The 15,711-nt window shown below is 35.7% G+C and overlaps 1 protein-coding gene across 6 annotated transcripts in view; it reads right to left on the minus strand.

Annotated features, from left to right (window-relative positions):
• Nucleotides 1-1,731: 1,731 nt before the first annotated feature.
• The window catches only part of LOC142340489 (uncharacterized), a 114,628-nt gene continuing 100,648 nt past the window's right edge, over nt 1,732-15,711 (minus strand). For 5 of the 6 annotated variants that reach the window (XM_075391078.1, XM_075391066.1, XM_075391084.1 and 2 more), the window contains exons 2-6: nt 12,130-13,523; nt 8,392-8,548; nt 7,788-7,980; nt 2,334-2,655; nt 1,732-2,208 (exon numbers count right to left, since the gene is read on the minus strand). In XM_075391078.1, the coding sequence (XP_075247193.1) occupies nt 1,886-2,208; nt 2,334-2,655; nt 7,788-7,980; nt 8,392-8,548; nt 12,130-12,283 (1,149 nt within the window). In that variant the 5' untranslated portion in view covers nt 12,284-13,523 and the 3' untranslated portion in view covers nt 1,732-1,885. The remainder of the gene's footprint in view (nt 2,209-2,333; nt 2,656-7,787; nt 7,981-8,391; nt 8,549-12,129; nt 13,524-15,711) is intronic. The other variant, XM_075391091.1, reaches the window with a different exon arrangement.

Consider the following 15,711-nt stretch of genomic DNA (forward strand, 5'->3'; position numbering starts at 1 on the left):
TGTTGCGGTGGCCATCTTATGAACGTCAAATTTATTTCCATGGGCTTGTTTAGCTATGTTTTGTCGCCAGTTTAGTTTCTTTTTTAATTTCACATTTAAAGCTTTAATTTCACTGTTTGCTCTGTTTTGCATGGTGCGAAATGTATCCCCTTGTTTTCATCTTGTTTCAACAGGTGAATTTAAATCTCTGAACCAATTGATGAACACCGTCAATGTACAGATATTTCTTGATATTGAAAAACCAAAAATCAGCCTGTTATCATATTTTAAACCTTTCAATATGCCTAGCCAATGAACCGAATTTGAGTCGTTGAAGTAGTTGATGTTTGAACATTTCATTTGCTGAAGTTTTTGGGAAGATTTTATTAAACATTTTTTTGAATCCGTTTTTCTGTAACGAAACTGTGTTAGCAATGTTAACTGTTCAGTTGGATTCGCTTTTCACTATATCATTTACAATCAAGCAAAACTTTTCCTTACTGCTGGTAAAATAGCGCCTCCATTTTTTTAAGTAATTTAAAGCTCCGTTTGTATGATGCGTTTTTGGCCTTCGGAAGATTCCGAAATTATGATACCTCTCAATTGTTTTTAACGAAAAACTCCCGCGCCCTTAATTTTTGCCCCATTCTTAATTGTGCATTTTAGTTTGGACTCCAGAAAAAAATGCCCTGAAAGATAAATCAGATAACACTAATTTTTTGAATAACATTTAACTAGCTTCGAGTGGTACTAATATTTGTATTAAGTTGATCGTATCGCTACAGCCGTTTCGTTTAGAGAAATTTTCAATTGCTCTCGAACGAAATTTGATGCAAGTTTTGTAAATGTATGTCTTTTTCATGCAAAATTTTTGCTTGACCGTTTTCTCCTGCGACATTCTTTTTTCTTGCTTGACTTCTTGATTTTTTTGTTTGACCTAAATTGCTCTTGTCGAGAAATTAAGTACGTGTTGCAAAAATAAAATCAATTGTAATGGACGATGTAGCAAGGGCCTAATAGTGGTAAGTTCTGAAGTCTAGTACACTGGAGGTCGAGGGTTCAAATCCCTCCGTCGTAGGAATTGTTTTCACTCATTAAGAAAAGCTTCTTTGCTGCAGGCTACTCCGAATTAAATTGCCCCGCCTGTCATTCGAGACCAATTTGTCCGACTTTAGTGGGTTTATAATTTCATTTGAGCAGGAAAAATTTAAGTTGGGATCGACGATGAATGAAGAGTAAATATCTCGAATGTTCTTCGAATATTCTTCGTCTACATCATTCACGAACATTACTTTTCTTCAAACCAAAATCTGTACCCTTCCTCAAAGAAGAAGCTTTTCTGCTCTGCGGTCATTGGTACCTCATTGTTTCTTTTTTTCTTGTTAAGTCTTTTTTCCTTACTTTCGTTTTCGTTTTAATAAAAATGCCGAAATCATTACGAATGTTTGGACGGTCACCTCAAACAGTATCGCTACCAAGAACATTCTGAATTTTAAAAAGTAAACAGTGGCAATAATGAAAAGTGATATCATTGTTTCCTGCTCAATAATATTTGTGAGTTGCTAATTGATATGGCTCAAAAACGACCAGTCTTTTCGACATTATATTCCGGGATTATTAAGTTTTTCGCACAAATAGAAAATGTTCCGCGGCTACTATACAACAAGACGCTTTTTAAGTTACATTTTAGCGTTCACAGCGTTCAAATATGTCAGCTGTATTCGAAGTCATGCACTGAACTTGAAAATGTAGTCGTTATAAATTTTTTTTATTAAGGGTAAACTAAAATTTACAGCCGAGAAGTGATTGGGTGCGCACATATCTTAATGCATGGGCAGAAGGACTATTCAACTGGTAAGGGTAATCTTGTTTGTAATTTTTATACAAATACTGTTTCGACATGGATTTAAATAAACGAGAATGAGTTTGGCGATTGTCCTTGTTCTAGGTCAGGATCAGTGTCATTTGTTATTGTTATTTGACTGTCGGCGCCAGGAGACGTCTCTACCATTTCGTAACTGTCCATCATTGTTGCGTCATCTATCATGTCATCTGCGTCTACTGGAATTACACAACTACTCGAATCGGTTGTCAGGCTGAACTTGGGGTTGTTGTGTGACGTGACGAGGCGGTTTGCAGCCTTGGACGTGTTCAAAGGCGATTGATTGACCATTTTGCTGCCAGTCTGGCTATCCGTCTGAGTGCGACTTGGACTCTGGTCGGATATACCTGGGAGACAACCCAAAATTCAAAAAATCATTTAATTCATTAATCTGTTTCCTAATTTTTGTTGGTTTGTGAAAAAATGGAATCGAACAATACAAACGAATTAGAGCTACGCTAAAGAATGAAACCTTGGCTGATGGAAATGACAGGAGCGATGGCGGAATCATTAGAAGCCTTCTTCTTGTGGTAATTTTTGGGTGGATCCCACTGGATGTCGGAGAAGCTCATTTTCCTCGGTTGCCTGTAGAGAGAGTCTGAATCGTCCCTGTTCCTCTCCACACGCCACGAGGGTAAGCTTATCTTCATGGCCGACTTCTTGGCTGGGGTGGTCACGTGGTTGCACAGAATTCGGTCGTCCAAGGATGTGATGGAGTTATGCTTCTCAGAATGTGATGGGAATTTCAGGTTCAAGTCTCGGTCTCTGCCTCCTTCACTGCTACCATCTAAGTTCTACAATTAAACAAATATTTTTTGGAGATCGGCAGATAAGTTGAGAAATAAGTGCTTTTGACAATTCTAGCTCATTATCTTACACAAGTTTCAAGTATCTTTGTGTGTGGTGTCTGATTGTTCGAATCTTTCAGTTTTAACCGTGTTTTTTGTCATTGTTGGCGTGAGAACTTTGAGAAACTATTAACGTTGATTCAATTTTTGTATTCCAACCTATCAAATAACCATATTTTCTTAGGGACATGAGGGTAAAGTATGAGTTTTGATTTGAAAATAGTTAATACATTCAGTACGACTATTGAAAAAATGGTTTTCTAGATTTTCTCAAGCAACAAAAAATTTAAACGCTTTTAAAAATGTGAAATTTTAAAGAATAGAATAAATTGTTTTTTTATAAAGTTTCAAAATGTAAAAATTAAAGTTATTTTGCAGGTAGCAATGACGAGTCTCTAAAATTCAGAGATTGTTATCTTAACTAGTTTCTCTTCCGAACTATTGCGAGACGAATAAAACTAACCTACTGAAGGCAAAGAAAATTTACCCAAAATGTTGAAAAAGGCGAATGCTAAGTAAGCCGATAGGCAAAAAGCAAGCCGAAAGTTATGTAATAGTTATGTAATCTATCAGAAATAATACATTGTCAGCCGTTACAATCAATACTGCGCGTAGTATTATAGTGCATAATGTATTCCAAAGAAACAAAAATGCGTCAACTGTTAGACATCTAATGGGTACGGGCCTCAGCAGGCCGCTTTCCATGGCCATGCCTCTCATCTGCTGTGGGATGTAATCCGGAAATAGCGGGCCGGTTATCGCGGCGAAGCGCGCCCACCGGCCCGCCAGGGGCAACTTAAAATACGGGTATCTGAAAATTTTTCGGCTTACTTGACCTCATTTTCAAAATTCGGCTTGCTTGCCTATCGGCTTGCTTGACCGCCACCGTTGAAAAAGCAGCGAAAGGAGGCATGACCAATTTTTGCATGTCGAACTGATTTAAAATGAAAAAAAAATGTTTGTCATGTGCGAGAGCTGCGGGGTTGTTTATCAAGGATAAAGACCAAGTTTTCTCCTTTTATTGGCTGCCAGATTTTTACGATGGTTATATAGAACGGTGAAATTGAACTTCGTGAAAACAATGTTTCTCGCAATTTCCTTAAAAAACTGCAATTGTTGCTCCATTTCCTCTATTTCAGACAATTAGAAATAGCCTAAATCCTCGATGCTTAAGTTGTAGATTTTGCTAAATAATTTTTCTATTAAAAACATTTTAAGTGAAAAGTACATTTTAACTTTTTTTTGCAGTTAAAATAATTAACTGAATGTGCCACTAAAACGCAGATATATAGGACCAATCCTCAGTTTGGGAGTCAATTGGAAGCTCATGTAACTGTAAAAGTGTTTTGATTGTATTAAATAATCAGTCCAATTTTTGCAACAGATTTTTCAACGAATCGATGGCTTCACTTTTTCGCAATTTTTCTAGCTCAGAATTTACGTTTGAAAAAGCAACTCCTTATTTTCCAGGTTTATATAAGCACAATCGTATACGGAGCTTGAAAAGCCACAAATGTGAAAATTTAGAAAACTTTGATGCTCAATTTTTCCTTAGCGAATGAAAATTTTTAAAAAGTTTTCAATAATTGATTCAGTTTCTTTTCAAGAGTTTTCTAATGATAGCTTGTCTCTGCAAAAAATATCGATAAGGCAAAATTGACTTAACAAAAAAGTCAGGTTAGCATGAAGTTCCAACCCCCATTTCATGGAAGATTGGAATAAGTTTACAAAATGTGGTTTTGTTCGGGAGCATCTTATAGTTGAAAAGTATTTTTTATTGAGCTGCTAGGGATTTCAAGTTGAGTTTGTTGTGTAATGTGATACTGTCGCGCAATCTGAATAGTTCTGTCCACGAAATTTTTGAATTACATTTCATTTGGAATGGCGAAATTTGCTGCTTGGCAATTGATAACTAAACATGTGGTTCCGTTTTCTCATTTTAAACCTCTAGGTTTGCACAAGTTCAGTACATTTGTCCTCTCTGTACATGCAGTGATGCGCGAATAAGCGGACATGTAGCGAATGGCACTTTTATGTATATTTTATACTTGGAGGTACCGTTTGTTGACTGCTGTGACGGCAAATTGAAGTGACCGCAACCGATAATGAAATGAAATGCGCGCTTGTGCTTGTCCCGGAGATGCAACGCGTGTCGTAAATGTGACATCTTTGATTTATATTTACAAATTCACGCAAATTTATGCTAATGCATTAAGATTATTGTAGAAGTTGGAGAGATGTGGTGTAGAAATGTCAATTGAGAGCTAGCTGGTGTGGAAATTTTATGGATCAAAGTAAATATTGAAGTCGCAGACTAGGAGGTCTGATAAGGCCCACAACTGTTGACTGTCTCACATGTCGAAACTGCAATCTGATATTTTTGTAACGCAACAAGTTTCTCTAACAATTGATAGGATATGTATGATGTTTTTCGTCTTTATTTTTTAAGTTATTACTTGGGAACAAATTTGAAACACCAATTAGATCTCATTTTTTCCTTACTGGGCGGTGCCACTCGTTTTTTTTTGTTTGGTCCAGATCATCAATGAATGTTTCCCCATGCTAACAAGCGCAAAATGGAATTGATTGAATTAATGAGATTACTCCAGCTCTTAGACACCCCTACTTCTTCTAAAATTATTGCCAACTAACGAAATACGAACAAATTGATGCTTATTCTCCATGTCAACCAGTTATGTATAGTTGGAATGTAACGTATATTTGGGAACCTAACAAATTCTACAAATACGAACGCTAAACTTCTATTTGGAAGCTTTAAAAAAATGAGCCGCTCAATGGCACCAGTGCTTGACTCAATATTACAAAATACAGTTAAAAATAATTTTAATTAATTAATTGGGCAACCTTAAAAAATCGGGCAACCTTAACAAGTATTCGACCTTCGAAAATAATAGACCGCCTTCCGAGAGGCGCAGAGTTGTTCCATATGAAAGGCACTTGTTGGGCAATCTTGAATGGAAGTCTGTTGGAGAAATGATAACGAGCTGCTGTGAATAGCTGGGATTATGGGTTCAAAATCTGTGCATCTGCTTAAGCTTTCAAAACCAAGCAGTAATCCATTTACGTACCAAGAGCGATATTTATTTTTTTAGTCCGAGAAAACTCGAAGCTGTTATCAGAATTGAATTTCTCATAGGTAAGATCAGAAATCTTTTGATATTGATCGCACATGAATGCATTGCCGCTTGTCTTTGAAAGTCTAACGAGGTGCGGGTACTTAAAATCCACGCTTATGTCTCACAGCAGCTCAAGTTATTTCTTTCCCCGCTATCTTGTTAATAGCCAAAAAGCGATAGCTGGGGCTATTATTGGCCTTGTCTTGGTTTTTTTTTTACAATTCAAAGAATTTGAATTGTATTGGGGCGCTCTTTTTTTAAGATCTGTTCATACATTTTCAAAGATTATTTTAGTCCAATTGGAATAGTGATTTTGCTCTCGCCGAAACAGGAAGTGGAGCGAAAACGCGAGTGGTTTTGCGGCGTCAAATTTTTTTTGCTCTATTTTTAAAATGGAGTGAGAAAACGGTGTTTGAACAAAAAATCGCTTTCTCGCTAGTGGTTTTTGTTCACATGCGGTAATTTCACTTTGTTTTTTAATGTTTTTTCGATTTTTTGGATAGGATTTTGGTTCTTAATCTTTTTCCCAATCCATTCATAGTTCATTCTAGGCCTAGTTTTTGTTAGAACCAAATTTCCATTTCTCGCTAGTGGTTTTTTGTTCACATGCTGCATTTTGACATTGTTTTTTTAAATTTTTGTATTTGATTTTTTTTAGAATGGTTTTCCCAATTTTCTTTTAGTCCGTTCTAGGTTTAGTTTTTTTTAGTCGATGGAAAATCTTTGAAATATACGTCAGGATTTGTCCTGCTATGTTTTTTTTTCCATTTCGTCGTCAAGATTTTTGTTACAACTATATGACGTCACAATCACTTCAAATCTGCTTTCTGTTCATTCGTTCATGCAATTTCAACTGAAGTGCGTGCGTGACGTCTTTTTTCGCTCCTGTTGGAGCGACTTTTTTGTTATTTGTGTTTTGAAATTTTTGTTCACACTTGACTTACCTCACTCTCAAAAATGGCTTCCTCACTTTGAAATTGACTTTTATTTAATTTAATTCAAAGAGATAAGGCCAAATGGGTGTGTGACACTCTAATTGAAAGATATTTGAGAGCAGCTAATAGAGGCAGCAAGAACTTATACAGATTTTAAATCAAAATATAACATATCCGCCTTTATTGAAAAGACGAATTTTTTTTCTGTTTTTTTAGACTGCAGATCTACGAAGCTATTGCGGCTATTTTCTGGCAATTTACCTGCTATGTAAACTAAAATTGCAGGATATTTTTGTGCTTATTAACACGCTCAGAGGCGTATGCGTTGCTTACTAATGGTTGTTTACTATAGTTTTCAATCGCCTAGGGTATTTTTAATTGCTTTCGAACGCAGTTTGAGGCAATCATTATAAACGTGTTGGTCTTTTTTTTTACTCCAAGAGGATTATTGGTTTTCTACAGGTTTTTACGACTTGAGTATTTACGAATTGAGTATTTGTATTTTACAAATTTTGTACGACTGGAAGAGGAGTGTTGTTATTCTACGGCTTTTTTCATCTGAAGCACATTTCTTCATGACATGGACTTTGACTTTTAATTTCCAACTTTGGCTTCTGTTTTAGAACTTGACTTCTGTTTTGAACATCGGACTTTAACAGTGGCGTAGGTACTTATACATAGTAATTAGAAACTGCTTGTAATATTCAAGGCCGAAATGTCATTGAGAAATTTTTTCATACCTTCCCCGACCTTCCTACCCCCCCATCCCCGTCTGCTTAAGTTTATTTTAAATAGTGTTTAATTGCTCTCAAACGTAGTTTGTAGCAATTATATTAGTCCTGTGGTCTTTTATGCAATTTTCTCTGGAACGACTTTTCCTCGGACCCTCTTTACTTTTCGTCCCCCGTGCGCCAGTCGTTTGACAGCGATTCGCCCGACGTTAGTCGGTGATGTTATTATTTGTTACTCATTCTCTTTTTGTATCTCCTTTGATTGTTTTGAATACCTTGGCCTGAGATTGTTTTCTCTTGGAGTTTGTTACTGCATTGGCCACAGACTGCCTCCTGCTAGTGGACCCGATGCCACCCGCAGTGCAACCACTCCCACCACCAGAACCAGTTGTAGTTGGTCCATTGGCCGTGTTGCCAGGCAGTGCAGACTTGTACGTGCTCTGCCTTTGCCCGGTTGTACGCAGAAATCTGAAGCACAAACTCATAGCTGGCTCATTTTATTGCAATGGTGTGAAAATACGCCGTTTCTCAATATATTTTAAAATCTAGTCATCTTGCATGGACAGCTCTGGTTCGTGGTTCTGGTTTACTCTGAGCTAGATTATGAGGTCTGTGTCCTGCAAGTTTGAAAGTCGTAGTACCTTTTAAAATTTTTAAACCAATCTTTTCATCTCATTTCAACTAAGTTACTATCGTACTACCTCGTTCTTTAGAGACAGTCTTAGTGGAATGAAGCAGTTCTATATGGCTCTATATGTGAAATTATCTAGCTTGATCGTGTGACCTAAGATAAATTGACGCTTTAATTGTAATCCAGTTTAGTGGCATTGTTAACTAAGCAAGAAAGCTCCGAGAGGATATGAGCAGCTTAAAAGTAACCTTGATCTTCGGATGAACATTGCAATTGTGTATAGCCACAAGAGAACAAGTATCAGAACTATCACACTGCTCTGAACTTGCTTCCCAATTCCCACCTCGCCCTCCCCTCCTCCCACGCCCACATCCGTGTTGTAAAGAGAGGGGTCAAAGTCATACCCTGAAGTAAAAGAAACCGGTGCAATTTGTTCACGCTATTTTGCTAAATTATATTATCCATTAGCTTCGAGCTAAGATTGGGCATGCGTTGTTTCTGCTAAAGTTTTTTTGCCAAATGATGGCTGCAGTACATTTTCGTCCATTTTTGAGACAATTTTGGTCGGTGATGTGATTGCTTCTTCGTGTAGTCGATTTTGACCAAGTGGCGCAAATTTTTTGATATCCCGAGGAAGAACAAGAGTTCATTCACATTGCTGAGAAATGTCTGTAACTGCCTTCATTGGGGGGGGGGGGGAGTAGACTGAAAAGTCAAGATTAAGCGCTATTTGCAAACTTGTGAATTGGTTATGCCTCACTAATCATGTCAATGACTCCGCAACCACTTGGACTTGAATCGACAAAAACAGAACGTAATATGAACGACCGGACATATGCAACGGAATTTTTTAGATTCAATTGACCAATTAACTTGAATACAAGATATTTCCGATCAGTTCCAATTTTGAGCTGCCCATCTGTTTTTTTAGATCTGTTGTCCTAAAATCAGCCTTCAGTTGTTAAATGTGATATTTTTGCGTTACTTCATACCGCCCTGATTTTGTATTTCAAGCTTACGTGAATTTGAAGTTTTTGCTGTAAATTTTAGCCGGAACTTAGATTACAGTGATATACATGTGCTAATTTTTTGACGATTAGTTAGTTCATTTAACATAAGCACATGCCTATAGACAAAGTTTAAAACTAGAATAATTTACAAGCTTAGTAGTGGCAGCGAAAAAATGGCGAGCAATTAGGAATATATATATATATATATATATATATATATATATATATATATATATATATATATATATATATATATAATATTTATTTATTTATTTATTTCTATATTGTTAAGAAATTGTACTTTCAAAGTAGGAAAATCAAGCGTTTTGTATGCGCCTTTTTTGCCTTTAGCGACAGCTTATCTTAGTTACGGGACCTCCCTTCGCTTCGCGGTCACCAATTGCGTGTGTCGCATGTTTTTGCTTCAGCTGGAATTTTCAAGTATTTGGTCAATGTACTAGCTATCAAAAAGCTAACTCTTTCATCATTTTAGTTAATAATTTGTCTTGTGTCAATTGAAGTACCGAAAGTCAGTAAATTATTGCTCCACAGATTTTACCGAAATTTCTAATAGTAAAATCTGTTAAGCAATAATTTCATATCTGTGACTAATGACATATCTACGGATATCGTTTGAATATATTTTCCTGTTACTTCAATAGCGTGTTCAGCAGTCACTAAAGAAGTATTTCAAGATCTGCTTGATGTTTAAAGTATTGTTGCATCTTTTGTTCATAAAAATAATAAAAGGTATTAACATTTTGTTGCAAAAATAACATTTCGTGAGTATATATACTCGGCAACAAGTGACAAGTGTAATTGACACTAATCCTTTGAACTCGTCGCCAACTCTAATCTTGTCCTTTGATTTTGGGGGATTAGTTGCCAATTTTTGAATTTTTGCAGTGCTATTGTCGCTAGAGTTTGCTGCCGGAATAAGCCAAGATTGGTCGGTGATTTTCGCATTGTCGCTAATTTCGGCAATTTTGCTGAAATAAGCAAAACCAACTACATGAAAATGACAACAGGTTAATGAGAGAGGACAGGGTAATAAAAAGTTTTCATGTTTTACTATTAATAATTTTGTTCGAAATTTTGTTATAGAACTACATCCGTATTATCATTATTGAAGTAACTTCAAGACAGCTTTCATGTTTTGAGCAGCGAAATCAGGCCAAAAAACGAAAACTTTTGCAAAAAAAAAATCTGATTTTCGCTCCGAAAATTACACTTACTTCTCTGGCAACACGCCTGCGAATACAAATTAAGACTGAGAGTGTCTAGCAAAGACGGTTCTTTTTCTAGAACCGTCCTTGATATCAGTAGAGGAAAATTTAGATATAACAGCAAATTATTTCTCTAATTTAAAGAAATTTTTGAAGTTTAAAGAAACTTATATTGAGTATTGTTACAATATATTTCTTCTCCACGTATTGAGAAAAATTACGGAAAGCACCTTATAAGTGCCAATCTTCAAACTTTTTGTCATTTTTCAACTGGAGATTAAACCGAACTGATATCGATATAACTGCTTCCTACTTTAATTAACTTAGTTAATTTTTCTGGTTAAATATGGTAATTGGTTAAGAGGGTTGGAACAAAAATTTTAATCCAAAATTTTCATTTAATCCAAAAGTTTTCATTTAATTCAAAAATTTTTGTTTAATCCAAAAATTTTCATTTAATCCGAAAATTTTCATTTAATCCAAAATCTTGCATACATTTTTTAAATACCCAAGAGCTTAATAGTAATAATAATAATAATAATAATAATAATAATAATAATAATAATAATAATAATAATAATGAATTCATCCAAACATGGTTACAACCAGCTTGGTAGTCCCCAGATTAGGGGAGAAATCAAGTTTCAGTAATTAAGTTCTCGAAAACTTTCCATCCTGAAGGGTAACTTTATTATTTGAAGCTTTTTAATGCCTCCCCTTCCAAAAAGCTCTTCACTTCTCTTCGAAACTGACATGGATTTGTGTGTGGTGAAAAGTTAGAAAAACGGTTAAGTTGAGACAAAGAACTATTGAATCGGGCCACTCAATTAAAGTAATTATCTTCCGAACGTTTCCGAAATGTTTTTCTGGCTTCAATAAAAAAATTTTTCACTTGATCTTGTCTTTGGACAACCGAAAGTTATTGACCAGTGGTCTGAGGCATTCATAGAATTTAAGCCCACTAAAATCTTGTTAAGCAGAATTAGGTAGTCGAGAACTAGAAAATAACTGACTGGCAACAGGCGATTTCGAATTAGGCTCTCAACGTATTCTTTGTCACCCAAAACTGAACGGCATGTTATCCATTTTAAACATGATCTTTGCAGTCTTTCCAAGCGTTGAAGATACTGTGGTCCTAGGTTCCAGACATTTGACGCATAAGAGACCGCAGAGAATGTCCTCAGAAGACGGAAAAGTTTCAGCGCATTACAATGCAGAATTTAGTGTGTGCTAATTTAGTGGTGTAAAGTACTTTTTCGTTCTTTTTAACTCATAGATTTGCAACTTTTTGTATGATCTGTTCTTAATGGAAATGAAATTTCTCGTTTGTGTATCCTAGATTGCTTAAAATTGTGTTGTTGAGGCGAATTTTTTGTACGTAACGGGGCTATATATTGAGAAACTTTGGTGTAATGAGAATTTTTTGTCCTTCGAACGTCCTTCGAATCAATTGTAGTTTACAGTAGGTATAACTTGTATTCGGAAATCAGATGCTAATATAGCGCGTTTGGTTGGGAAACGCTCACACCTAATTAGGCAAAACAATAACACAAATTTCAGATTATTAGAGCGTCCAAAAAGTAGCTTCATCGTAGTCAGTTTGAATTAGTTTAAGTAATCAGTCAGGAGATTCCATTCCTCCATTTTTGCAAGTTTTGATTAATTTTAAATTTGGATTAATATTTTATTTGACCTCTGCGTGTGAGTGTACGAGTTGGTAATTGTCAAGAGCCATGGAATTATAACTTACCATCGTAGAATGGCCCTCTCTGATACTCTTCGCCTGACGTGTTTGGATTTGTTGGGATATCGTTGTTGCTATTATCGCTCATTTTATTACTCGTTCCGTCTGATGGGTCTCCGTAAGTGTTGCTATCTTGACACTTTATTGCTTTCTCTTCCATAAACTAAGCTGCCTCCGGGCCACGCGAGGAAAATTGTTGAATAATATGTGAAGGTGAAAACAATTTCGATGACGATTTTAAAATAGGCTGCTAAGGTCAGAAGGGTAAAAGTCGCTATAATTATGCTGGAATCAAAGACTGTATTGAGGGTAACTTATAATGAGGGTAAAATTGAAATGGAGAGTATCTTTCCGGTCATTTATAAAGTGCTTTGTATAGGATTTGAGAAGAAGTGGGTGAAATGGGACGGATTAGGGTGCGGGACTCTCTCATTGGTAGGAGTCAGTTTGAATGGTATGGTGTGGGTATATACAAATGTATTTGAGATGGATATTTAAATGCAATTTGGGCTATTCTGTCCTTTGTATTCTAGTGACAGTGCAACAAAGAGAGGGAATTGGTTGGATTGACACAAGTGTTTTAGTCATAGACCGGCAGAGAAAATAATTGAATTCCCTGAAAACAGACTGCTTTTGTTTTTTGCACTAATAGTCATCGCGCATCCATCTTTCTCTTTCATTTTCCCTCCTCATTTGTCCATTCTCTCCTTCTGCATGTTGTCTGTGAAGAGAATAGTTGTGGAATAAGTGAATATAAGAGTAATATGGAGTTAAACAAAATGGAAACAGGAGAAGAATGCAAAATGGCTGCCGGCACTTTTTGGGGGCCAGGGACGGAAGGGGATATTTTACTTTCCCCTTCTTTCTTCTCTCTCAGGCAGTTATAAAAAAGTAAGTAAGTAAGAACTACCACGATTTATATCTATGTATAATCGAATAGTTTTTTAAAGTGCCCTCACTCTATCTATCCATTTCAACGCCCCCAATTGGAAGTGAGCCCTGAATTGCTTGTTCTCTACGGTAGAGAGATGTTTGCATGTGCAGCGTGGTTGCACTGCGGCATTGCCTAATGTTTGCCTGTTTCCTCTCTCTCCGAATTAAAGCATTCCAACTAATAACATGCGATTTGAATTGTATCTTGGGAATTTTGTTTGTATCTAGTGGAGCTTTAAGTTAAATTTAATCAATTTATTGGCCGTCGGTCATTGGTTGATTTTCCTTCTTCCTTTGTCTTGTTTGCGTTTTGCTTCCGCTTATTCTATATGTTTGCTTGTTTGTGATGTTTTGTGCTCCTTTGTCTCATCCCCTCTTGTTTTCCTCTTGCATCTGTTGCGTAATGCGCTCTCTTTGCGTCACTTTAAGCCTCTCAAGTGGGACACGTCATGTGAACGACGCCGTATCTAAAGACAATCACTTGCAACTGCAGTAGACCATTAGGATAATTATATTAGCTCCATCTCAAAATCAAATTCAATGTCTCAACAGCCTCCTTACAAAGTGTTTCGCCACGTTTTGTTAGCTAGTGCCACTTCTATTGTTCAAGTGCATTGTTTGCAAACAGCACTCGTAAAATTTTTATGGTCTTTTTTTTCTGAAAAAGACGTGCACCAATTACCGTTGCACTAAAATAGCGATATGAGTTTGCCTAGTTTGCGTTTTAAGTTCGTAAGGCTTTAATGGGGGATCAATTTCTATTCTTTGATTAAAAATAATTTAAAAGATAGAAATTAATGATGAGAAACATTCCTTTGCCACTGGTAGATAAGAAACTTATTTCCACTCTAGTTGCGGCAAAACTCAATTAGTTCGCAAGTATTGCTAATTGCAACTGTAACTGTGAAAATCTGTAACATCAAATTGGAAAATTTGCAAAAGAAAGCAGAAATAAAATTGGAGTTATGGGAATAAAGTGTCTCTTCGAATTGAGATAGCGATATGTAAGAGGATATTGAAAGTTTGCAAGCACTGATTATTGTAATTAATAAATTGTTGCACACATTTACATGCACATAATTGTGTTCTGTGCTACTCTTAACACGAAAGCGAAGGGATTCGGTTGTGTGGAATTTCTATCTTGATAAAATTTATTCGAGATAAGCTTGCAGACGTGAAGACGTTTTTCAGGCAGACATTCTCATTTTCATTTCGAACAATACCCTCGGATTATCAATTGTTTGGTGATCAGTTAATTCTACCTAAAACTCAAATGTATTGAGTAGAATGACGCCCTCAACATATTTCGTACCGCTTATTTGTGTAATAAATTTACGTACTGTTTAATTAAATTGCATCTAATTAAAGAATCCGTACTTAATTGTAGACTGGTACCTTAATTGTGGTATTGTACTGTAATTTTAAGATTATTTAAACTTCAAGATTCCTACGCTTGTCAAAAACTATGGTTGTTTAGATACTAAGAAAAGTAATGGAAACTGAAAATTGGTAACAGTGAATTGACTTTTGTATATTACTTCTGTGTGATGCGAACATGGTAGCGTCATTATGAGATCAGTTTTTCCTATCCTCCAAATGTATTTTGGTGTTAGGAACTATGCCAGCCCGTTAAGCTATGTTAAGCCAGTTTTGGCTGATTCATATCTTTTGCGGAGAGATGCAAAAGTGGTATTAATTGGAAAGCCCTTAAGTACTGAAAGAGCGATTGAAGAGACGTTTTCAATTTTTTGATGGCCTCGAAGAGATATTGGGCTGTGAAATTTTTCAGCAACGTTCTACGCTCAAAATGCGCTCTGTACTCTAATAGGTACATGAAATGTATTAAAATTTGAAAATACTAATCCATTGGATATATCAGATATGAAATAGAAAGAGCTTTAATTTTGGCATTAATAGAAAGAATACAGATTCAGTAGGCATCTCGGAAGGTGCGAAATTGGAGAAAATTGAGAAATTTTAAAAAGTCTTCAGTTTATTGATGCGAAAATTTTCCCGGACTATTGTTTATGCTCAAAAAAGTGCTTATAAAGTTTTGCCCATTTTTCAAGATGCGAGTTTTTACTCAATTTAACTTATATCGCATTTTTATATATAGTTTACATTTTTGAGTTCTCAATTAAAAGGAAAATGTTAACTGAACAGCTTAGTCAATGCAATTGACTGCCTCTTGCGGCAAAATTAGGATTAAAACGAAATGTGATAAATATAATTATTTTCAAATTTCATGGAAATGTTTTCGACTGTTGTGAATGACAGCATTTCTAGGTTTTTCCAAATTATTGAAATCAGTAAAGAAAAATCAATATGGGTCTTTGACATTAAATGCTGTCAAACGAAATTAATTTTTTAATGCTGATGCCGGGTTTTTTTCTGACCAATCGATGGCATCTCTTGTATCAAGCTAAAGCTCTCTGGGTCTTGAATTCCACTACAAAGAGAGATTTCAGTAATTTTGCTCTTTTGGAAAACATTATTCACCATTTTTTACCATTTTAGCCTAATTTTGAATCAAATATAGCTAATGTTTTGGTAAAAATTCAATCGTTTACGACAACTAATTAACGGTTTTTTCGAGAGTAAAATAAAGACAAGTATCTTATCGTTATGTCAATTCCTTCATATATTACAGAAATA

Source organism: Convolutriloba macropyga, chromosome 1 (genome assembly GCF_964194025.1).
Source record: "Convolutriloba macropyga chromosome 1, txConMacr16.3, whole genome shotgun sequence".
Classification (NCBI taxonomy): domain Eukaryota; kingdom Metazoa; phylum Xenacoelomorpha; order Acoela; family Convolutidae; genus Convolutriloba; species Convolutriloba macropyga.